This window comes from Pelodiscus sinensis, unplaced genomic scaffold (genome assembly GCF_049634645.1).
Source record: "Pelodiscus sinensis isolate JC-2024 unplaced genomic scaffold, ASM4963464v1 ctg34, whole genome shotgun sequence".
Taxonomy (NCBI): domain Eukaryota; kingdom Metazoa; phylum Chordata; order Testudines; family Trionychidae; genus Pelodiscus; species Pelodiscus sinensis.
In genome coordinates, this window is record NW_027465849.1 from 4,612,474 (window position 1) to 4,636,229 (window position 23,756).

Genomic DNA, 23,756 nt, shown 5'->3' on the forward strand with positions numbered 1-23,756 from the left:
AGGACCCAGTGTCAGATGATCTGGATTTATGCCCAAAGTAGGACCAGATGCCATATGAAGGTTTACGAATAATCATCACCCCTAGCTCTTTCCATCAGCGGATCTCAAAGCGCTTTGTAAGGAAAGTTGGCATCCTTCTCCTCATTGGACAGATGGGGGAAACTGAGGCACAGTGCGAGAGAGCGCAAAAGGAACTGAGTTGTCTGTCACCCAGCAAGCAGCCCTTAGAACTAGAACTCAGGTCTCTGGCATCTCAGACCAGATTGCGAACACACGGCCGTCTACTGTTATAGTTAGCCTGGCAGTAGCACCAATGAGCCCCAGTCGTGGCTCCGGCCTGTATTGCACTAGACACTGTACATTTTGATTGCTATTAGGGGTATTGCTGTAACACACCTGCTGACACTTCCATCCTCAATCATGGATATCCTTCATTGTGCCAAGCGCTGTACATGTTGTCATTGTTAGGTGTATTACGGTAGTTCCTAGACACCCCAGAACTCCACTGTGCCAGGTGCTGTACATGTTGTCATTCTTAGGTGTATTACGGTAGTTCCTAGACACCCCAGAACTCCACTGTGCCAGGTGCTGTACATTTTGTCATTGTTAGGTGTATTATGGTAGTGCCTAACCACTCCAGAACCCCAGTGTGCCAGGCGATGTACATTTGTCATTGTTAGTGCCTAGCCATTCCAGAACCCCACTGTGCCAAGCACTGTACAGACATGGAGCAAACCACAGTCTCTGCTCTTACAACCGTAATATTATCTCAGAGTGGTCGCCGTGTTAGTCTGTAACTGAAAAAACTTAAGAAACAACAAATAGTTCTGCAGCACCTTAGAGACTAACAAAACATGTAGATGGTGTCCTGAGCTTTCATGGGCACAGCCCACTTCTTCAGAAGGTTGTGAAGAAGTGGGTTGTGCCCACGAAAGCTCATGACACCATCTACATCTTTTGTTAGTGTCTAAGGTGCTGCAGAACTATTTTTGTTTTTTAACCGTAATCATGTCCTGTGGTGAGCTGGGCTGACAGTGGCAATGTCCTGTAGAGGGTGAAGCAAAATGCAGGACTATGTAGCACTTTAAAGACTAACAAGATGGTTTATTAGATGATGAGCTTTCATGGGCCAGACCCACTTCCTTTTGCTTCAGCTACACCAGACTAACACGGCTACATTTCTATTACTATTCTGTAGAGGGTGTGTGTGTGGCTGTGGCTGTGAATCACAGAGACAAGTACAGGCCAGCTGTGGCTTGTGAATCCTGAGCGGGCGTGGGGATCTGGCTGTGGCGTTGAGGGTTGACCGTCTGTGTTCCTCCAAGGGAGCGCTCTTGCATTCCTTTAAAAGTAGAGGTGCTTGTATTAAATCCATGCTGCCTCGTTAACCAGCAAGAGGCCGGGACCAGATCTCCAGGCAGTAGGAAACGGTGTCGCTCTACTGGTGTCCCCTCCTTGTGTAAATCAGCATTGCTGGGTGGCGCTGTACCGGATGCAGTGGGAGGCTGAGTCATGTTTGGGGGGAGGAAGACTTCAATGGTTTTTGGGCACAATCAGGTCACTTTCCCGAGGGCGGGGCGTGTGTGCCAAGGGAGAAGTGAAGATTCCTTTTCTCCCAGTGGGATGCTACGGTCCAGTTAGGTGGCAGTGGGGTAGGTGGGGGCAGGTGTAGACCTTTCTCTGCAGCATCTGCCTTCAATCTCCAGATGGAACGGGGCGGGGCAGCACTTCCTGTGTCCTTACTGGCAGCTTCCCACTCAGCTGGGAAGGCGCTAAGCCTCCAATCAAAGCCAGGGAAGAGGTGGGCTAGTTGGCTGAGTGGGGGACCCTGCCTTCTCCAGCTGACTGGGATGTGGTGGTCTTTTGGCCGCCTCTGCCTGAGCCCTGCTGCAGTGCTAGGTATGCAAGGCACAGGCCTCCACTTGGCACTAACTGGGCTCCTGTATTAGCAACCTAGCTACTATGGCTGGGAGCTGGTGGGACCTCGGAGCCAGAGCTCCCCGCCAGAGAGGGCACATGGGGCAGGCTGGGGCGGTAGGGTTGCCAGATACTTTCACCAAAAAAAAAAAAAAGTTGAGCAAAAAAAAAAAAAAAGTCATTGCACCTTTAAATTCCTGCGCTCCCCACCCCCACCAGATGCGGCAGGGGAAGGCTGCCCCTGCCAGCCTTCCGTCCGATGAAAACAGAAAATACTGGACATTTTATGTGTCTGGTATTTTCTGGTTTTTTTACTGCACAGAAGACGCAATTACCAGGCTGTCTGGGCAAAAACCGGACACCTGGCAACGCTATGGGGAGAGGGGGCAGTGCAAGGGAGAGGGGACGGATGGGCGCTGCTGGCGTTGTCATTTCAGTCCCATTCCATGCTCAGGCAATGGACAGGAACTCTGGACTCCTGGTTACTTTCCCAGACCTGGGGCCTGTGGGACCCTGGTGAGCCACGGACAGTCTGGCTGTCTCCCCCTCTGATCCGGGAAAGCAGATCACTCGAGGTCTTGGTCTAATGTCTGCATATAGCACCCAGCCCGAATGGGACCGTTAGCTCATCTAATCAGGCCTCCTCCTTCGGATCCCTTGTGTTGACCTCGATGGCTCAACTGAGGCAAGTGTTCCCGTCCTCAGGAAGCCAACGGCAGGGACCAGGAGAGCCCATGGTGCCCCGGTGCCTGGGGCCCTGCCCTGGCAGAGCACTCTCTGCATAGGGTGGGCGCTGATGGGCTACACTCCATGCTCCAAGCACAAGGGGTCCTAATTTGCCTTGGAGCTAGAAGAGTCTGATCCCGGGGCGTCTCTGGCAGAATCCCACCCCCCTCTGACCATGCCCACCAAATCAATCGCTCCCCCTGCCCGTCTGACACTCCGTCGCTTCCTCCTAGGTGGCCTCTGCCTGGACCTGGGCCGCCGGGTCCTCTGCAAATGCCGGCCCGGCTTCACCGGCACCCGCTGTGAGCGCAACATTGACGACTGCGCCTGCAACCCCTGCGTCAACGGGGGCACCTGCCTGGACGGGCCCAACAGCTACACCTGCTCCTGCACCCTGGGCTACGGCGGCAAGGACTGCAGCGTGCGCGTGGATGCCTGCGGCTCCAGCCCCTGCCTCAACAGCGGCACCTGCTACACCCACTTCTCCGGCCACGTCTGCGAGTGCTCGGCCGGCTACATGGGCTCCAGCTGCGAGTTCAAGGTGCACAGCCCCACTCCAGCCAGCAGCCGGCGGCTGGCGGTCGACGACCCCTTCCCGGTGGCCCTGGCCATCTCCTTCGCCCTGGGGCTGGTGACCCTGGCCTTGGTGGTGTGCGCTGCCCTGGCAGTGCTCCGGCAGATGAGGCAGGGCCGCAAGCAGGTGAAGGGCCCGGTCCGCAATGACCTGGACACCATCAACAACCTGAAGGAGAGGGAAGGGTTCCTCATTGCGCCGGGGCGATTCAAGGTGCCCAACAAGGAGCCCAGGTTTGGCAGCGACAGCCTCCGAGACAAGTTCAATTGCAAGCGGAAGCTGCTGGATGTCAGCGGGGACGCCGGCTGCAGGAAGAAGACGGAGAAGTAAGTGAGCTGGCATCTCGTGGGGGGCCGGGCCCCGTTCGGCCCTTGCGGGGTCCGTGCTCGCCGGAATCGGCCTGGCAACCCCAGACTGGTGCAACGCAGGAGTCCGCAAGTTGGCGCAAGTCAGCAGGGTGCCGCAGCTAGTGATTCAGAGCAGGGTGTCTGGAATCAGCAGGGAGGCTGTAGCCCGGGGGTGGGCAAAGGGGCCTCCGTGGGCCGGATCTGGCCCGCCAAGTGGACGGATCTGGCCCGCGGAGGCCCTGCTGCTCCTCCGCCCCCAGCCCAATGAGTGCTTTGAAGTGCTGCTCGCAGGGCGGGGGAAGCGGAGAGCGGAGGAGGCTTCCCATGCTCCCCCGTCCCCAGCACAATCAGGGTCTGAGTGGGGTGTGGGAGCTGCGTGAAGCTTCCTTCACCCCGCCCCAGCCCTGTGAGGAGCCCGCAGCACTTCGAAGTGCCACGTGCTCCTCCTAGGGCGGGAGGAGGTTTCCCGTGCTCTCCTGCCGCCAGGCCCTGGTTGGCCTGGGAGTGGGGGAGCGTGCCAAGTCTCTTCCAGGGCATGGGTGCCTAGTAGGAAGGGGGGACAAAGGGGATCCCTCACCCCCACACCAATCATGGTCTGGGGGTGGGTAGCCCCACCCCTTCTGGGGTGGCCCAGAGCTACTTCAAAAATTTTTGAAGTGGCCCCCCCGGGCAAAAATTATTGCCCACCCCTGCTGTAGCCTTTGCCCACGGGGCACTCAGTTTCTGCAATCCCTGGCACGTCAGCGCAGGGTTTCAGAAATCGGCGCAGTTCAGTGGCTGCACAGTGGCAGCAATCTGGCGCGTGATTTCTGAAACCAGCGGAGGCCCTGCCATCACTGGCGCGTCAGCGCAGGATTTCTGAAATCCGCACAGTTCAGCGGGTGCATTGCACTCACTGGAAACTCAGTGCGGCAGTCGCTAGTAATTTAGTGAGGATTTCCAGATCTCGCCACAGACATCAGTGTAATTCATCATGCCCCAAAACCTGACTCCAGAATTGCTGGGTACTCCCAGCCCAAGGTGAAATCAACGGGCAGTCCAGGTATTCAGCACCTCTGTTAATCAGACCCGGGCATGGGTCAAATCCAGCCCTAGTGTAAGAGGATGGTGCTGGCACTGACATCAGTGAGAATTGCACCAGGAGGCACTTTTCCATTCCATCCCTGTTGCATGTTCAGCTGGAATCAACGCAGTGAAATCAGCTGCAGACCTCCCTTACATGTTCTCTGAAGTGATATGGGGATGACTCAGTAGTTACACTGCAGGTCGGTGCAGAGATCTTGATTGCAGTGGGCTGATTTCACTGACTATGCAATCAGGGAAATCAGTCCACTGCGATCAGTATACCAGAGCAACTCAATGCAGAACACTACTGGGATGGAGAGCTGGTGAAATCACCCCCCTGCACTGCAGTCATTGCAATTCAGTGCAGATCTCCACTGCAGTGGGCTGATTTCAGTAGCTATGCACTGCGCTGTCAGTGGAACCAGTCCACTGCGGTCAGTACACTGTCGCAACTCAGAGCAGATCTCGATTTCAGGGGTGCTGCGTCCACCCTGCACACAATGGAATCACTCCACTTCGTTTGGGCTCTTCACTGGCATGCTGACTGCAGTGCCTTGCTGATTGCCCAGCCAGAGAATTCAGGCCCTCGCCATTCAGATCTCTGCCATGCACGGCGGGTGCTGAACTCAGCAAACTGCAATCCTTCCCCTCTTGCAGCCCTGCAGCTACACAGCACACTGTATTGCCATCTTGTGTGGGGATTCACTTGCAGAGTCTTCAACTGGAGGTGGGGATGAGGATTTTGCCGTGAAGATGGAGGGATTTTGCAGCAGCAGTGTAAGGTCTCAGCCCACGGAAAACAGATGTCTATGTATATAAAGCATAACTGAAATTTGGAACAAGGGGAGGAGGTTTGACATCTGTTCAGGAATGTGTCTAAAGGGGCTTACAGCAGCCCTAATATCTGCCACTAGCACTGACAGGAGGAGACAAGGCAAAGCAAAATGAAGGCCAAATCTCAGGGAAAGCTGCTGAGAGTACAAGGAAAATCTCCAGTAGCAGTATAGGGGGTCTATGACACACAGCAGAGCCATTGCGATTCCAGCTAGTCGAAGGCAGCAGCAGTGCAGTCTGTATCCTTGAGTGCATTTCAGCCCTACACTCCAGTGGATACAATAGGAGCTGCCCTGCTGTGTGTCATAAACCCTCTACTACATGCAGCGTAGACGGAGCAGCGTGGAGGGATAGGGACAGGGCTGGGCTTGTGGAGCAGGAGGATCTGAGATTTGTGTCCATAAAAGTCTAAGCATGAAGCTGAGATGCTCCTGCGAGGCTGTAACCAGGCAGGGGTGGACCCTGGCAGATTTGCAGAGCAGAGAAGAACAATGCGTGTGGTTGTGTATTGTCAGGGAAGAACAACAGGCCCCTTCCTGGTCACTGTGGCCCAACAACCCCAGCTCCTGCTAGTCTAGGAGTCCCAGTTCAACAGCAAGGGGGAGGCAGGCTGGCCTGGAACATGGGAAACCTGGGGCCAGTTACTGCCTCTGCTGCTGATTTGCTTGAGGCCTCGGTTTGCCTGTGGGATAGCAATGTTTCCCTGCCTCGTGCGGGTGCTGCGGCCACCCATCCATCAACACGGGTGGGCTGGCAGCTGTATCAGACCAAGAGAGGCATGAGTCCTTGATCCAGACACTTGGGGGCACTGGATCTAAAAAGAGTGGCTTGATTGGGGTGTCTTCCCCCAAGCCAGGCCCCCTCTCTGTGGGCCCTAGCAAGAAGAGGGCTTGTGTGCAGCGTTCCTTGGGGCTTTGCTGCTCTGGGAAAGCTTTGTTCAAAGCTGCATGCTTGGGTTTGGCCCAGCAGAGGTTGCTCCGGTGGGTGGGTGGGGAAAGAGACGGCAGCAGGGATGCCTCCCCCACAGTAGCTTGTGACCCGTGCCACTGGCAGTTGTAGCCTGTCCCCTCTAAGCTGCATGGCCAGGCAGCCGTGCAGCTGCCTGGGCTCAGGGTGGCTGCAAAGAGCGCTGTCTCTGCCCGCCGGCCCCAGCATGCAGCTGCTGTGGCTGGGAAAGAAATCTTTCTTCCCTGGCTGCAGCAGCTGGGGACTCTCCTCCGGCAATGGTGCCCAACCCAGAGCTGACCCAGAGCTGCTGTGACTCGGGGGACAGGCGCCCCTTCTCTAGCCCCCATGCAGCCTAGCCCAGACCTGCCCCAGCTGGGGTTAGGCACCCCTTCCCGGCTGTGCCCGCTGGAGCTGCGGCAATTGTGGCGAGGTGCCTCTCACCTGGCCCCAAGCTGCTTGGGCTAGTCCTGTCTCCAGGGGCCAAGCTGCAGCCTGAAACCCTCATCCTAGCCACACCCCAAAACTCACATCCCCAGCCTGAGCCTTCACCCCACCCCTCTGCCTGAGCCCTGACTTCCCTCCAACATCCCAGTCCCTCAGCGCCACCCCTGCCACGCACTGTGTGCGGAATGACTTTTATTGTGTCTCATGTCACCTCTCTATTGGTGCACATAATTAAAGTCATGCCTCACATGGACATACAAAGTTAGTGGGAACCCTGGTCATAGCCACCTTGCTGGGGCCAGGAGTCTTTCGGGGAATGGGGAGACTTGGCTGTGCCATCGGGGTTGCCCGCTGCTCCCCCGTATTGACTGTAGGCACTTGATGGATGGCCCGGTGGCAGTCTGCGTGCCCGGCCCACAGGGCTTCTGCCCTCTGCTAGCAGGGTGGTTCCCCAGAGGCAGGGCAGAGATGATGGATGCTGGACGGTTGAGCCCCAGACAGGGGTGACACCATCAGATGTTGAAGCAGCTTCATCTGCCGACCTGTGGAGCAGGATGCCTAAGAAAAGGAGTAGCGCATGCTCCGACACCGGAGTTCTGTCCCCAGCTCCGTGTAGGGACTGGGGTCCAGCCGTTTGGCTACGTCTACACTGCAGGGTTTTTGTGCAAGAAGTGTTTTGCGGAAGAGTTCTTGTGCAAAAACTTCTTGCGTGAAAGCACGTCCACACCTCAAAGCGCATCGCTATTGCAATGTGCTTTTGTACAAGAGAGCGTGCACGCTGCATGGACGCTCTTGCGCAAGAAAGCCCTGATGGCCATTCACAGAAGTCCATCAGAGCTCCTGTGCTTTTTCGGATAGGCTCTATTTGCGCAAGAAACCCCTGCGGAGCGTCCACACCACACACACTTTTTTGCGCAACAGCTGTAGCACAAAAAGGAGTTATGCCTCGTAGAAGGAGGTTTACCTACACCACAAAAAGCCCTCTGTTCTGCCATTTTACTGATGCTTTACTTGTGCAAAAGTGCACTTGAGGTGTGGACATTCCGCGGTTCTTGTGCAAAAATGGCTGTTTTTGCGCAAAAACCTTGTAGTGTAGACGTAACCTTCGGGTGGGGGGTAGGGAGACAGAACTCCTGGGTTCTATCTGTTGCTTGGGATGAGGAGTGTGGTCTAGTGGCTAGAGCAGGGGGGCAGGATCTAGGAGTCAGGACTTCTGGATTCTACCCCCAGCTCTGGGCAGGGCTAGGCAAACTTTCTGGCCCATACTTTTTGGCCTTACTTCAGTCCCCGGAAAAATCATGGACTTGAAAGAGGGGCTTGGAAGAGGGGAAAGTGGACTTGGAAGAGGGGAAAGTGATCAGGAATAAGCAACATGTATTTACGAAGGGCAGGTCGTGTCTGACAAATCTGATTAGCTTCTATGATGAGGTAACTGACTCTGTGGATATGGGAAAATCAGTGGATATGATGTACCTTGACTTTAGCAAAGCTTTTGATATGGTCTCCCACAATATTCTTGCCAGCAAATTAAGGGAGTATGGATTGGATAAAAGGACTATAAGATGGATAGCAATCTGGCAAGACTGTTAGACCCAATGAGTAGTGATCAACGGCTCGATGTCAGGTTGGCGGTCGGTTTCTAGTGGAGTGCCCCAAGGATCTGTTCTTGGATCTGTTTTGTTCAACATCGTTGTTAATGACCTGGATGAGGGGATGGATTGCACCCTCAGCAAGTTTGCAGATGACACTAAGCTAGGGGGAGAGGTAGGGATAGGGTCCAGAGTAACCTGGACAGATTAGAGCAGGGGTTCCCAACCTGGGGTACGCGTACCCCCAGGGGGTACGAGAAGCTTGTCAAGGAGGTAGGGGGAATATTTGGTAAATAACTAGATTATCCTAATTGAAATATTCCAAAAGTAGTAGTGTTAGTAAAAAAAAGTTGTGGATTCTAGAGTCTAGAATTTATTTCCTTTCATGTTGAATAGGGGGTACGGGAAGGTTTACTAAAACCCGAGGGTATGTCTACACTACCACCCTAGTTCGAACTAGGGTGGTTAATGTAGGCAACCGAAGTTGGAAATGAAGCCTGGGATTTGAATTTCCCAGGCTTCATTTGCATCTTGCCGGGCGCCGCCATTTTTAAATCCCCGCTAGTTCGGACTCCGTGCCCGCGGCTACACGCAGCACGGAGTAGGTAGTTCAGATTAGGCTCTCTATTCCGAACTACCGGTACGCCTCGTTCCACGCTCACCTAAAGTGGCTCCTGGAAGCAGTGGCCTGTTCCTCCCCTCCCCTTGGTTCCCATGCAGAGGTGGGGCCACCTGGCTCTGTGCACTGCAGGTACTGCCCTCGCAGCTCCCATTGGCCATGTTCCCAGCCAATGGGGGTTGCAGAATCGGTGCTTGGGGTGGGGCAATGTGCGGAGCCCCCTGGGTTCCCTGGCTTCCAGAGCCAAGCGGAGCTGGGCAAGGCAAGTGCCCAACTCTGCTCCCTGGCAGGAGCTCGAGGCAGGGTTAAAAGGTCAGGTGGGCTGGACGTGTGCCTGGTTTGCCCACGCTTGGTCTAGAAGTTCAAGTAAAGGGGCCGGGAGTCAGGACTCCTGGGTTCTCGTCTGCCTCCGAGTCCCCATTTAATGGTGCTCAAGTCATAGTCCCCATGTTTCCCAGGGTTCCCGTCTATAATGTGGTGGGAGGGGAATTCGCCCAGTGGCGGTGCCTGGAGAACTCTGGGGAGACACCCACCTAGAGCTGCACCTTGAGCCAGCCCCCGAGGCAGCGTCTCACTGGGGGACTGATCGGAACCCCAGCCCTCCCAGTGACTCTCTGTGGGCTTTGGATCAGACCCCCATGGAAGCCGGCGTCTCTCCATCCGCGTGTGGCTTGTTCCTGGGTGTCCCTAAGTAGTGTGTGAGTCACGAGGCTTTATGGGACTAGGCAATCAGTGGGGCTGGGGCTTGCTCATTGAGACGGTCGGGGACTGGCTTTCTCCCCAGGCCTAGAATTCATCCCATGCCCTGCCTGACCCCGGAGCTGTTCCTCCTCCAGGCGTGCTGCACAGACCCAGGGCTCGGGGCCACAGGGAGTTTAACACGAGGGCTTTACTTCTATGGAGGTGTCACCGAAGGAACCGCCCCATCAGGCTTCTCTGGGCCGTGCGGCAGCTTGCTACCCATCCACCCTTAGCAGGAGGAAACACTGGCAGGGCTCAGGGCTCTACTCCCAGCCAGGATCCCCTCTCTGCCCATGCAGGTGTCGCCGTCCCTCCGCAGGTAGGCTCATGTCTGCACCTGAGCTCTCTGAGTGCCCCCCAGAGACCAGCCCCCAGTGCACTGGACACTCACAGTATTTACAGCTAGCTCCTCGGCTCCTCTGTGCCCCGCGTCAGGTGTCTGGCTTTGCTGCAGAAGTCCAGCTGAACAGGGCCCGGCCAGTGTCCAGTCAGAAGCTCTGACCCAACACCCGAAGCCCGGTTCCTGCCTGCAGGGGTGCTGAACAATTGGGACCAAAGAGGCAGGCTGGCAGGCGCTGCGCGGGGATCATGGCACAGGGCCGGACGTGGGGGGCAGCATGCAGCTGTGTCTGCTCCCTGCCTTCCTGCAGCCTGTTCCCCAGCCCACCACTCAAGTCTCCCTCTCGCCCTCCTGCTGCAGCGGCTGCTGCATGGGCAGTGAGAGCATGCCCAGGAGTCCTTCTGCTCCACCACTCCTCTCCTGCCACCCCTGGGCGTGCCCCTGCCTCCCCACAGCCAGCTCTGGATCCCTGCTCTGCTAGAGAAAAGGGGCGCGCTGGCAGGGGCAGTGGGTGACAAACCAGGTTTTATCTTGCTACTGACTCTCCCTCCCCCAGCCTGGAGCCAGCCCTTGTGGCTCCAAGCCCCCAGCACACTCCACTCACTTAACAAGGCTTCCTGGGCTCTGAACCCTGCCTGCCTTCCCCGGGCATGCACCCTCCCCGTGAACCCTGCCCCCTCCGCTGCAGACCCTACAGCTGGCTCCTCCCCAGGAGAAACAAGGAGACCTCAGTGACCCCCCTTCCTTCCATGCCAAGATTCTGGAATGACTGTGTGCTGCATCTGGTGGGGGGGGGGGGGGGGAAGGGCTTGGGTCAGTACTGGAGCTTATTTAAAGCTCTAACTTTTTAAAGACCCATTTCTGGGGTCACTGGTGGTGTAGCTCAGCAGTCGGTGTCTTCTCCCCGCAGTCTCCTGTCCCTTTCTCTTCTCCCGCGGTGATGTGTCTGAAAGAGGATCCAAACTGCCCTCTGCCTGGTTGGGGTTGTTACACGACTTGCCTCGTTGAGCTATGGCTCTTTTCTCTGTACAACCCAGAGACCTCTGGGGAGAGGAATGTTTCACCTGATCGAAATGTGCTTTTTGGCGACGGTAAGGCCAGGGCGTTGGTTCTTTGCACAGAGAACAGGGCAGGAATGAACTTTTCAGCCAAAATGAAAACGCAGCCAGCAAAAGTCCATGTTTTGCTTTCATTATACAGAAGCAAGAGGAAGAATCAAAGCAGGTTTCTGTTCCTGGAATGCATTTTCTGTGTTTATATTTCATGATGCACTGCACTTTGAGTGGCAATCAGTATCCCAAGAGTTCTCTGTTGAAGGGCTGTTGGGCAGCAGTCTTTCCCTTCGTACGTAACATCTCTGGTTCTGTGCAGTGCTGGGTTTGTCTAAACTACATGGCTCCATCGATGGAGCCATGTAGATTAGACTGATCGGCAGAGGGAAATGAAGCCGCCATTTAAATAATCGCGGCTTCATTTAAATTTAAATGGCTGCCGTGCTCTGCCGACCAGCTGTTTGTCGGCAGATCGGGGCAGTCTGGACGTGCTGCGGTCGACAAGGAAGCCTTTGTCGACCAGTGCAGGTAAACCTGGTTTCATGAGGCATACCTGCGCCGGTCAACAAAGGCTTCCTTGTCGACCGTGGTGTGTCCAGACTGCCCTGATCTGCCGACAAACAGCTGATCATCAGCTGGTCAGCAGAGCGCGGCAGCCATTTAAATTTAAATGAAGCCACGATTATGTAAATCGCGGCTTCATTTCCCTCTGCCAATCAGTCTAATCTACATGGCTCCATCGATGGAGCCGTGTAGTTTAGAGACACCCTTAGGGATGTAGGTAATGGTGCTTATAGAATCCTAGAGTTGGAAGAGATCTCAGGAGGCATCGAGTCCAAGCCCCTGCCCAAAGCAGGAGCAACCCAACTAAATCACCCAGCCCAGAGTTTTGTCAAGCCAAGACTTAAAAACCTCTAGGAATGGAAATTCCAGCCCCTCCCTAGGGAACCCATCCCAGGGCTTCACCACCCTCCTAGGGAAATAGATTTTCCTAATCTCCAACCTAGACCTCCCCCACTGCAGCTTCAGATCACTGTACCTCGTTCTGCCATCTGTCACTACTGAGATCAGCCTCTCCCATTCTTTTTGGAACCTCCTTGCAGGAAGTTGAAGGCTGCTCTCAAATCCCCCCTCACTCCTCTCTTCTGCAGACTGAACAAACCCAAATCCCTCAGCCTCTCCTCGTAAGTCATGTGCTCCAGCCCCCGAATCATTTTTGTCATCCTCTGCTGGACTCTGTCCAATGTGTCCACGTCCCTTCTGTAACGGGAGGCCCAGAACGGGACACAATTCTCCAGATGTGGCCTCACCAGTGCTGAATAAAGGGGAATAATCTCTTCTCTAGATCTACTGGCTATGTCCCTACTAATGCACCTCAATATGCCCTTAGCCTTCTTGGCATATCCTGTTGACTCATATCCAGCTTCAGGGAGGGGATGGAGCAAGAGTATCTGCTTTTCACGTGGCCCATGGGGATACGTGCAGTGAGACCAAAGCTGCGTTTACACTGCAAGGGTTTTCTGCAAGAGGCAATGCAAATGGAGTACTTAGTTGTATATGTCGCGCTCGCATTTGCATTTCCTCCTCTGATCCCTTTTGCACAAGGGGTTTTTGCGCAAAAAGGAGCCGTCTACACAGCGCTTTTTTGCGCAAAAACTTCTTGCACAAAAGGGATCCAAGGAGAAAATGCGAGCGCAACACATGCAAATGAGTACTCCATTAGCATTTCCTCTTGCGGAAAACCCGTGCAGTGTAGACGTAGCCCAAGTGTGCACTTGTTTAGCACACCTCACTAAGCTAGGGGGAGAGGTAGATATGCTGGGGTACCTCTACACTGCATCCCTAGTTCGAACTAGGGATGCAAATGGAGACAACCAAAGTAGTTAATGAAGCGGGGATTTAAATATCCCGCGCTCCATTAACATGATCTCGCCGGCGCGCTAGTTCGAATCACAGCTGATTCGAACCAGGAAGTGCGTGCCGGGACGCGTTAGTTCGGACTAAAGCCCTTAGTCCGAACTAACGTTACTCTTCATTTTTTGAGGAGTAACATTAGTTCGGACTAAGAGCTTTAGTCCGAACTAATGCGTCCCGGCGCGCACTTCCTGGTTCGAATCAGCTGTGATTAGAACTAGCGCACCGGCGAGATCATGTTAATGGAGCGCGGGATATTTAAATCCCCGCTTCATTAACTACTTCGGTTCTCTCCATTTGCATCCCTAGTTCGAACTAGGGATGCAGTGTAGACGTACCCTTGGAGGGCAGGGATGGGGTCCAGAGTGACCTAGACAGATTAGGGGATTGGGCCAAAGGAAATCTGATGAGGTTCAACAAGGACAAGTGTAGAGTCCTGCACTTGGGACAGAAGAATTCCGAGCATTGTTACAGGCTGGAGACCGATTGGCTAAGTAGCCGTTCTGCAGAAAAGGACCTGGGGGTTACAGTGGATGAGAAGCTGGATATGAGTCAACAGGGTGCCCTTGTAGCCAGGAAGGCTAACGGCATATTAGGGGGCATTAGGAGGAGCATTGCCAGCAGATCCAGAGAATTGATTATTCCCCTTTATTCAGCTCTGGTGAGGCCACATCTGGAATATTATGTCCAGTTCTGGGCTCCCCACTATAGAAAGGATGTGGAGAGAGTCCAGCGGAGGGCAACCAAAATGATTAAGGGGCTGGCGCACATGACCTATGAGGAGAGGCTGAAGGATTTGGGCTTATTTAGTCTGCAGAAGAGAAGAGTGAGGGGGGATTTGAGAGCAGCCTTCAACTTCCTGAAGGGGGGTTCCAAAGAGGATGGAGACAGGCTGTTCACAGTGGTGACAGATGGCAGAACAGGGAGCAATGGTCTCAAGTTACAGTGGGAGAGGTGTAGGTTGGATAGTAGGAAAAACTCTTTCCCTAGGAGGGTGGTGAAGCACTGGGATGGGTTACCTAGGGAGGGGGTGGAATCTCCATCCCTAGAGGTTGTTAAGTCCTGGGTTGATTTAGTTGGGGTTGGTCCTGCTTTGGGCAGAGGGCTGGACTCGATGACTCCTGAGGTCTCTTCCAGCCCTAGGATTCTAGGATTCTATGATACCTAGAGACTCAGGGAACAACAAGCAGAACTACTGGAAAGAAAATTATGACACTTAAAATCACAATGCACAGTCTACAGCCTGAACGTAATTAACAAGATCTTCCCCTGGCTAATAAAGTATGGTTCACCAGGGCTCATGAGAAAACCATACAGTCATCTGGCTTAGTCCCCTGCCACTCCTAGATATACAGACCCATCCTTTGTCCTTATTTGGAAACCGAGCCCTCCCCCATCCCACTGGCTATTGGTTCCTTCCTGTAGATTTCCTCTCTTGTCGATTTCAGTCTCTTGATTAGCCTTCACGCTTAGTAGGCAAACTAGCCCCTAGGGTGAGGCATAACTTCTAAGGCTGTATAGGATGGTCCAGAGAAATGCCACAGAAGAATTGTGAGAGCAGAGCTTTTAGAAAAATGCCCTGGCTTGATTTAAACACCACCAGTGACGGAGACTCCACCACACCCCTTGGGGAACTGTTCCAATGGTTAGTTACTCTCGCTGCTGAAAGTGTTCACCTTGTGTCCAGTCTACATATGATGCACAAGAGACATGGCCGGACAGGGAGATTGGAACCTGTTACCTGCTGCCTGAAATGAACATCTCCAAGGTATGTTGCCTCCCGGCGCCTTCCCTGCGTCCCTGGACCTTAAAAACATCAATTCCAGTTCATAGATGTTCATAGTAGATTCCAGGCTCTGGGGTGGGGCTGGGAATGAGGAATTAGGGATACAGGCTGCTCCAGGGAGATGCTGCTGCTCCGGCAGCAGCTTGGGGCCAGGGGAGAAGTGTGTGTCCCCCAGCTGGGATAGGTCCAGGCTAGGCTGGGAGGGGGCCAGGGACAGCAGCTCTGGGGCAGCTTCAGGTTGGGTGCCATGGCCTGGGGAGAGGCATGTTCCTCTCGCTCCAGCACTGAGCTGCCGCAGCTGGGGAAGGGGGGGAGCCTCACCCAGCAACCTCAGCATGGAGCTGCCATGGCCAGGGTGGGGGTGGGGGAGCAGGTACACTGTGGGAGGCCTGGTATGGAGCGGCTGCAGCAGCTCTGCCATGTCAGCTCTGTGCAGGGAGCAGCAGGGAAAAGCATTTCTACAGCTCTGGCAGCTCCATGCTGGGCCTGTGGGCAGGGCTGGCACTCTGTGTGACTGCCCTGAGCCCCTGCACAGGGCTTGTTAGGGAGCAGCACAGCCACCCAGCTGCACAGCTTAGAGGGAATTTAGATCCCTGGACAATTTATTCCTGTGCTTAACCTCCATGACAGAAAGTTTTTCCTAATATCAAACCTAAACCACCCTTGCTGCAATTTAAGCCCATTTGCTTCTTGTCCTGTCCTCAGGAGACAAGTAGAATAATTTTTCTCTCCTTGTAACAACCTTTGAGGTATTTGGAATCTGTTATAATGTCCCCTCTCAGTCTTCTCTGTTCCATACTAAACAAACCCAATTCTTTCAATCTTCCCTCATAAGTCATGCTGTCTAGACCTTTCATCATTACTGTTGCTGGACCTTCTCCAATCTGTCCACATCATTCCCGAAACGTGGCACCCAGAACTGGACACAGTACTTCAGTTGCAGCCTAATGAAGCAGAACAGGAGAATTACTTCTTGTGTCTTGCTTACAACAAATACTTCTGCTAATACATCCCAGAATGATGTTTGCTTTTTTTCAGCAGTGTCACATTGTTGACTCATATTTAGCTTGTGATTCCTAGATCCCTTTCTGCTGGACTCCTTCCTAGACATTCGCTTTCCTTTCTCTATGTGTACAACTGATTGTTACTTCCTAAATGGATCACTTTGCATTTGTCCTTATTGAATTTCATCCTACATATGTCTAGTACATTTTGAATTATGACCGTATCCTCCAAAGCACTTGCAACCTCTCCCAGCTTAGTATCATCTGCAAACTTAATAAGTGTACTCTCTACGCCATTATCTAAATCATTGATGAAGATACTGAATAGAACCGGTCCCCAAACCAATCCCTGCACGACCTTACTCATTACGTCCTTTCAGCATGACTGAACCATTGATAACTACTCTCTGGGAACAACTATTCAGTCAGTTAGGGTATATCTACACTACCACCCTAGTTCGAACTAGGGTGGTAATGTAGTCAACCGGAGTTGCAAATGAAGCCCAGGATTTGAATTTCCCGGGCTTCATTTGCATGTTGCCGGGCGCCGCCATTTTTAAATGTCCGCTAGTTCGGACTCCGTGCCTGCTACACGCGGCACGAACTAGGTAGTTCGGACTAGGCTTCCTATTCCGAACTACCGTTACTCCTCGTTCCACTCCTTGTTCGGAATAGGAAGCCTAGTCCGAACTACCTAGTTCGTGCCGCATGTAGCCGCGGGGCACGGAGTCCGAACTAGCGGACATTTAAAAATGGCGGTGCCCGGCAACATGCAAATGAAGCCTGGGAAATTCAAATCCCGGGCTTCATTTGCAACTCCGGTTGACTATATTACCACCCTAGTTCGAACTAGGGTGGTAGTGTAGACATACCCTTATGGACTCACCCTATAGTAGCTCCATACAGATTGAATTTCCCTAGTTACGGTAATTAATGAGAAAGTCATGCAAGATTGTATCAAATGCCTTACTAAAGTCTACATGTATCACAACTACTGCTTCTCCCTTATCCACAAGTCTTGTCTTATCAGATTGGTTTGACATGATTTGTTCTTGACAAATCCATGTTGCCTGTTACTTACAACCTTATTATCTTCTGGATGTTTGCAAATGGATTCCTTAATTATTTCCTGCATTATCTTTCTTGGTGCAGAAGTTAAGATGAGTAGTTTGTAATTCCCCTTATGTCCTTATTTACTGGCTATTCGTAGAGAATCATGCACCACCCTCTGATGAATTATTAGGTATGTATCTGAATCAAAGGATTAGAACTGTCAATGTTCATAGAATTATAGAACACTAGTACTGGAAGGAACCTTGAAAGATCATCAAGTCCAGTCCCCTGCTCTCATAGCAGGACCAAGCAACATCTAAATCATCCCGGACAGTTGTTTGTCTAACCTGCTCTTCAAACTCTCCAATGCAGGAGATTCCACAACCTCCCTAGGCAGTTAATTCCAATGCTTAATCACCCTGACAGGTGTCGTACAGTCAGATTTTCATCAGTTAGGGTTCAAAGTTTGCCCCGATGGGTTCCTGATAGGTCCTCTACTCCACTGAAGATGATAAACATTTGGCTGCGTGCGTGTGCTCCCCTGTCTAACATGTTAACCCTGTGTACTTGAGTCAATTTGACAGACTCCTGAGAGCCCCTAGAGACCACAAAGCAGTAGGGTTGCCAGATGTCCGGTATTGAACTGGACAGTCTGGTATTTTCGCCTCCTGTCCGATAAAAAAAAATTCAGAAAATACCAGACACCTGAAATGTCCGGTATTTTCTGATTTTATTTTTTTTCCCAGCAATGAGGCGAAAATCCCGGATGCTTACTGGGTTCCACAGGGAAGCTGTCTGGCCTGGCACAGGAAGGCAAGATGGCGGGTGGCCATCAACAGCCAGTGAGGGCCAAAAAGTCTCAAAAGCAAAATGTTTCTTAAAGGGGCCACACTGTTTTGTGTTGTTGTTTTGTTTGTTTTTTTCGCTTAACACTCTCGGGGTCTGGGGGTCCTTTTTTCCTTTTTTTTGCTCAACATCTTTGGTCTCCCCCTTTTTTTTCTGAACAGATTTTTTTTCCCTTTTTTGGGGGGAGGAGTGTTCGGTATTTTTTGTTAAACCATCTGGCAACCCTACAAATCAGATAAGGATTGAAATCACCCAAGCAGATTTATTGCCAAGCGACATACACCAATAATTGTCAGTGAACTGACTTGCCACTGCACCACTACTCCTCATGTAAGCCATGGTAATGTGCTAACACCCACTAAGTGCCATAGCGCACTCCTTCCCCCCAGTCAGCCGGTGATCATCCTTTGTGGTGCCCTTTTATAGACACGTATAAGCAAATTACATCACTTCTGATGTACCAGGTTGCCACCCCCGTTAGCTACTCACTACCCCTCACCTCACCGAAGGAGAGTCTACTTACTATTCTTCATGCTGTCAACTTCGACCCAGTCCTGAACCTAGGATGGTATGTGCATTCGTTTTTGGGGAGTTGCTTGGTACCAAGATGTTTCTTATGAAGATGTTCTGCTACTCCCCTCTGGCTTACAATCTGTACCCGATGCCTCCCTATGTCCTTCCATGCTCGACCTAACTTACACAATCGCACAGTTATCAATAGGGCCTCTTTCCTGGCTGCCACGTTACTGAACCAAAGTCTTGCTCACTAGATTCCACGCTGTTTTTATGTTACAGGGCTTTATTCAGGCCTGCAGACTCCATGTTACTGACCTTCTCCTTACTACAATGGCTAGGAAGTTTTTCCTAATGTCCAAACTAATCCTTTTTTGCTGCAATTTAAACCCATTGCTTCTTTTCTTATCCTCAGAGGCCAAGGAGGACAATTTTTCTCCCTCCTCCTTGTAGCACTCTTTTAGGTATTTGAAAGCTGCTATCATCACTCTTCTCTTTTTCAAGCTAAACAAACCCAATTCTTTCAGAATAGTGATAGAAATGTAGCCATGTTAGTTTGGTGTAGCTGAAACAAAATACAGGACTATGTAGCACTTTAAAGACTAACAAGATGGTTTATTAGATGATGAGCTTTCGTGGGCCAGACCCACTTCCTCAAATCAAATAGTGGAAGAAAATTGTCACAACCATATATACCAAAGGATACAATTGAAAAAATGAGCACATATGAAAAGGACAAATCAAATTTCAGAACAGAAAGGGGATGGGGGAGGAGGTAAATGTCTGTGAGCTAATGCTATTAGAGGTGATAATTGGGGAAGCTATCTTTGTAATGGGTAAGATAATTAAAGTCTTTATTCAAACTTAGGTGTAAAGTGTCGATTTAAGCATGAATGACAGTTCAGACTCTGATTTTGATCTAAGGAAGATTTTGATCTGAGGAAGTGGGTCTGGCCCACGAAAGCTCATCATCTAATAAACCATCTTGTTAGTCTTTAAAGTGCTACATAGTCCTGTATTTTGTTTCAGCTACACCAGACTAACACGGCTACATTTCTATCACTATTCGACATAAGTATAGTTTTTCCGGAAAAACTCTGCAGCGTAGACATGCCCTGAGGTCCTAAGCTGTAGTTTACTTAGCTTGTGCATAAATCCAGCTCTGACCCCAGCCATGAGCCCCTCCTGCACCACAAACCCCACAAGTTTAGATGTTTGCAAGTCACCAGGGCCTGATGAAATGTATCCTAGAATACTGAAGAAGCTGATAGAGAAGGTATCTGAGCCTTTAGCTTTCATCTTTGAAAAGTCATGGAAGACAGGAGAGATTCCAGAAGACTGTAAAAGGGCAAATCTAGTGCCCATCTATAAAAAGGGGAAAATAAGAACAACCCAGGAAACTACAGACCCGTCAGTTTAACTTGTATGCCAGGGAAGATAACGGAGCAAGTAATTAAGGAATTCATCTGCAAACATTTGGAAGAAAATTTGATAACAGCCAGCATGGATTTGTAAAGAACAAATCATATCAAACCAATCTGGCAGGATAACGAATAGGATAGGATAACAAGTCTTGTGGATAAGGGAGAAGCGGTGGACGTGGTATACCTAGACTTTAGTAAGGCATTTGACATGGTCTCGCATGAACTTCTGATCAATAAACTAGGGAAATACAACCTAGGTGGAGCTACTATAAGGTGGGTGCATAACTGACTGGACAACAATTCTCAGAGAGTAGTTATTAATGGTTCACAATCATGGTGGAAGGGCATAACAAGTGGGGTTCTCCAGGGATCTGTTTTGGGACCAGTTCTGTTCAATATCTTCATCAGTGATTTAGATATTGGCATGATGCAGATGATACCAAGCTGGGAGGGGTTGCAAGTCCTTTGGACAATAGGGTCATAATTCAAAATGTCCTGGACAAACTGGAGAAATGGTCTGAGGTAAATGGGATAAAGTTGCATAAGGACAAATGCAAAGTGCTTCACTTAGGAAGGAACAATGAGTTACACATATAGAATGGGAAGTGACTCTCCAGGAAGGAGTCCTGCAGAAAAGGGATCTAGCAGTCATAGTGGACCACAAGCTAAATATGAGTCAACAATGTGACGCTGTTGCAAAAAAAGCAAACATGATTCTTAGATGTATTAATAGGACTGTTTCGAACAAGACACGAGAAGTCATTCTTCCGCTCTATTCTGCACTGATTAAGTCTCAGTTGGAGTATTGTGTCCAGTTCTGGGCACCATGTTTCAAGAAAGATGTGGAGAAATTGGAAAAGAGCAAAAAAGGATTAAAGGTCTTGAGAACATAAGCTATGAGGGATGACTGAAAGAACTGGGCTTATTCAGTTTGGAAAGGAGAAGACTGAGAAGGGACATGAGAGCAGTTTTCAAGTACCTAAAAGAGTGTTACAAGGGCGATGAAGAAAAATTGTTCTCCGTGGCCTCTGAGGCTAGGACAAGAAGCAATGGGCTTAAACTGCAGCAAGGGAGGTTTAGGTTGGACATTAGAAAAAAGTTCCTATCTGTCAGGGTGGCTAAACACTGGAATAAGTTGCGTAGGGAGATTGTGGAATCTTCATCCTTGGAGATATTTACGAGCTGGTTGGATAGACATCTATCAGAGATGATCTAGATGGTGCTGAGTCCTGCTTTGAGGGCAGGGGACTGGACTCAATGACCTCTTGAGGTCCCTTCCTGTTCTAGTGTTCTAGGAGTCTGTAATTTCCAGCCCCTCTTCCAAGCCCACAACTCCACTCAGAATCCAGCACTCTGCCCCAGTCCTGAGCTTCCTCCCTCACCCAAACTCCATCCCAGAGCCTGCATCCTTCCCACTACCGGCACCTCTCATCTCCAGCCCGCATTACTATCTGGAACCCTCACCACCCTACCTGCCCCAGCTCGGAGCCCCTCCTGCCCCTGAACTACTCCTGAACATACCACACTGCCCCATACTCCAGCCCCCCTACCCCAACCCCAGCCCTGAGCCTGTTCCTGGAGCCAGTACCCCATACCCCAATCCTCTCCCATACCCTTCTACCCCAGGATCACCTCTGAGCCCCCTTCCACACTCTGAATCCCCCGGCTCCAGCCCGTAGCCCCTCCCACCCCCCTCCCCCAGCTTGGTGAAAGTGGCCGGGGGTGCAGGAGAGTGAGCAATGGAGAGAGCGGGACAAGGCAGGGCAAAGGGCAGGAAGAGGTGGCTGGCAGTGGTGTATTGTCCACTGGGATCAGGGCTGGAGGGGTGTGCATGTTGAGTTTTGGCAGGGACGTGCTTAGGGCTTACGGGGCCCTACATGGTACTGGTGCCCCTGCGCCCGACGGCAGCCCTGGGGGAGGAGGGATTGTTTATAGCTGTGATTTTTATAACCTTCAGCAACACACTGATCACACATTGGAAAGCACATTTTAGAGGAGGATTCTGCAGACTCACAGTCCATTCAGAAACCAGCAGGATAGACCTGGGCTTGGCAAATGACTGTTAAATGGCTCCATTGCCATTTGAATGGTTCCTTCACAGCTTCCGTGTTCTGCTAATGGTCGATGTTTTTCACTCTTAAGTTAACTAGGTCCTCTGTGGGAGGAAGCAGAGCCACAGAGCAGGGATAGGAAGAGGTGGGAGGGTGGACATTAGGACCCAATGGTGCCCCAAATTCTGCATATGGGTAAGGATGACCTTCTGACCTTCGTGGTGGGCCATGATCTTGTTGTCGGGAGGGATGGGGCGGGGAAAGGGGTTGGAGGGTGCCTGTGCTATGTTGTGGGCGGGGATCGGGGTCTGGAGGGGGTGTGGGTTTTGTTGTGGGCGGGGATCGGGGGCTGGAGGGGGTGTGGGTTGTGTTGTGGGTGGGGATCGGGGGCTGGAGGGGGTGTGGGTTGTGTTGTGGGCGGGGATCGGGGGCTGGAGGGGGTGTGGGTTGTGTTGTGGGTGAGGATCGGGGGCTGGAGGGGGTGTGGGTTGTGTTGTGGGCAGGGATCGGGGGCTGGAAGGGGTGCGGGTTGTGTTGTGGGCAGGGATTGGGGGCTGGAGGGGGTGTGGGTTGTGTTGTGGGTGGGAATAGAGGGCTGGAGGGGGTGTGGGGTTGTGTTTTGGATCATGAGAGGGGGAAGGTGGAGGTGTGGGTTGTGTTGTGGGCAGGGATCGGGGGCTGGAGGGGGTGTGGGTTGTGCTGTGGGCGGGGATCGGGGGCTGGAGGGGGTGTGGGTTGTGTTGTGGGCGGGGATCGGGGGCTGGAGGGGGTGTGGGTTTTGTTGTGGGCAGGGATCGGGGGCTGGAGGGGGTGTGGGTTGTGTTGTGGGTGGGAATAGAGGGCTGGAGGGGGTGTGGGGTTGTGTTTTGGACCATGAGAGGGGGAAGGTGGAGGTGTGGGTTGTGTTGTGGGCAGGGATCGGGGGCTGGAGGGGGTGTGGGTTGTGCTGTGGGCGGGGATCGGAGGCTGGAGGGGGTGTGGGTTGTGTTGTGGGTGGGAATCGAGGGCTGGAGGGGGTGTGGGGTTGTGTTTTGGACCATGAGAGGGGGAAGGTGGAGGTGTGGGTTGTGTTGTGGGCAGGGATCGGGGGCTGGAGGGGGTGTGGGTTGTGCTGTGGGCGGGGATCGGGGGCTGGAGGGGGTGTGGGTTGTGCTGTGGACGGGGATCGGGGGCTGGAGGGGGTGTGGGTTGTGTTGTGGGCGGGGATCGGGGGCTGGAAGGTGTGTGGGTTGTTTTGGACCATGAGAGGGGGAAGGCGGAGGTGCGGGTTGTGTTGTGGGCAGGGATCTGGGGTTGTGGGTTGTGCTGTGGTCTGGGATAGGGGGCTGGATGGGTCTGTGTGTTAGGGGTGCCAACCCTTATGGTGTGGCCAGGAGTCTCCCGGAATCGGGCTCCGTCTCCAGAGGCTGCTGCAGTCAATCTGAGAGATGTTCGGTGGCGCAACAGGACTAAGCCAGTATCCCTGCCTGCCCCAGCCCCACACTGCTCCCAGCAGCTGGCACCCCCTGTGGTCCAGAGGCCGGGGAGGGAAGAGGGACCAGGGATCTCCTGATTTTGCCCCTACACTGAACAGAAGCACAGCCCCACTGAGTCAGACCGAAGGTCCATCTAGCCCGGTGTCCTATCTGCTGACAGCAGTCAGACGCTCCAGAGCTCCCATTGGCTGGGAATGGGAAACTGGCCGGTGGGCGTGGTGCCTGGAGGCAGGGGTAGTGCACAGGGCCAGGAGTACCCCCTCTCCTCCACCGGGGTTGTAGGGACGTGCTGACCTCTTCCAGGAGCAACGCAGGTCTAGGGCAGCAGGGAGCCTGTCATCAACCGGGAGGTGCCCAAGGTAAGTGCCACCTGCTTGGACCCTGCACCTGCACCCGCTCCCTGACCCCAGCCAGTGTCCATGTGCAGAATGAATGTTTTGTGTGTGATGATGCGACGGAGGCGGGACCTAGGGCTTCGGATGCGGGAGGGGGCT

At 52.7% G+C, this 23,756-nt stretch overlaps 1 protein-coding gene across 3 annotated transcripts in view; it reads left to right on the forward strand.

The window, feature by feature from the left end:
- Window positions 1-23,756, forward strand: part of DLL3 (delta like canonical Notch ligand 3) — a 329,262-nt gene that overhangs the window by 82,456 nt on the left and 223,050 nt on the right. For all 3 annotated transcript variants that reach the window (XM_075915298.1, XM_075915296.1, XM_075915297.1), the window contains exon 7: window positions 2,877-3,543. In XM_075915298.1, the coding sequence (XP_075771413.1) occupies window positions 2,877-3,543 (667 nt within the window). The remainder of the gene's footprint in view (window positions 1-2,876; window positions 3,544-23,756) is intronic.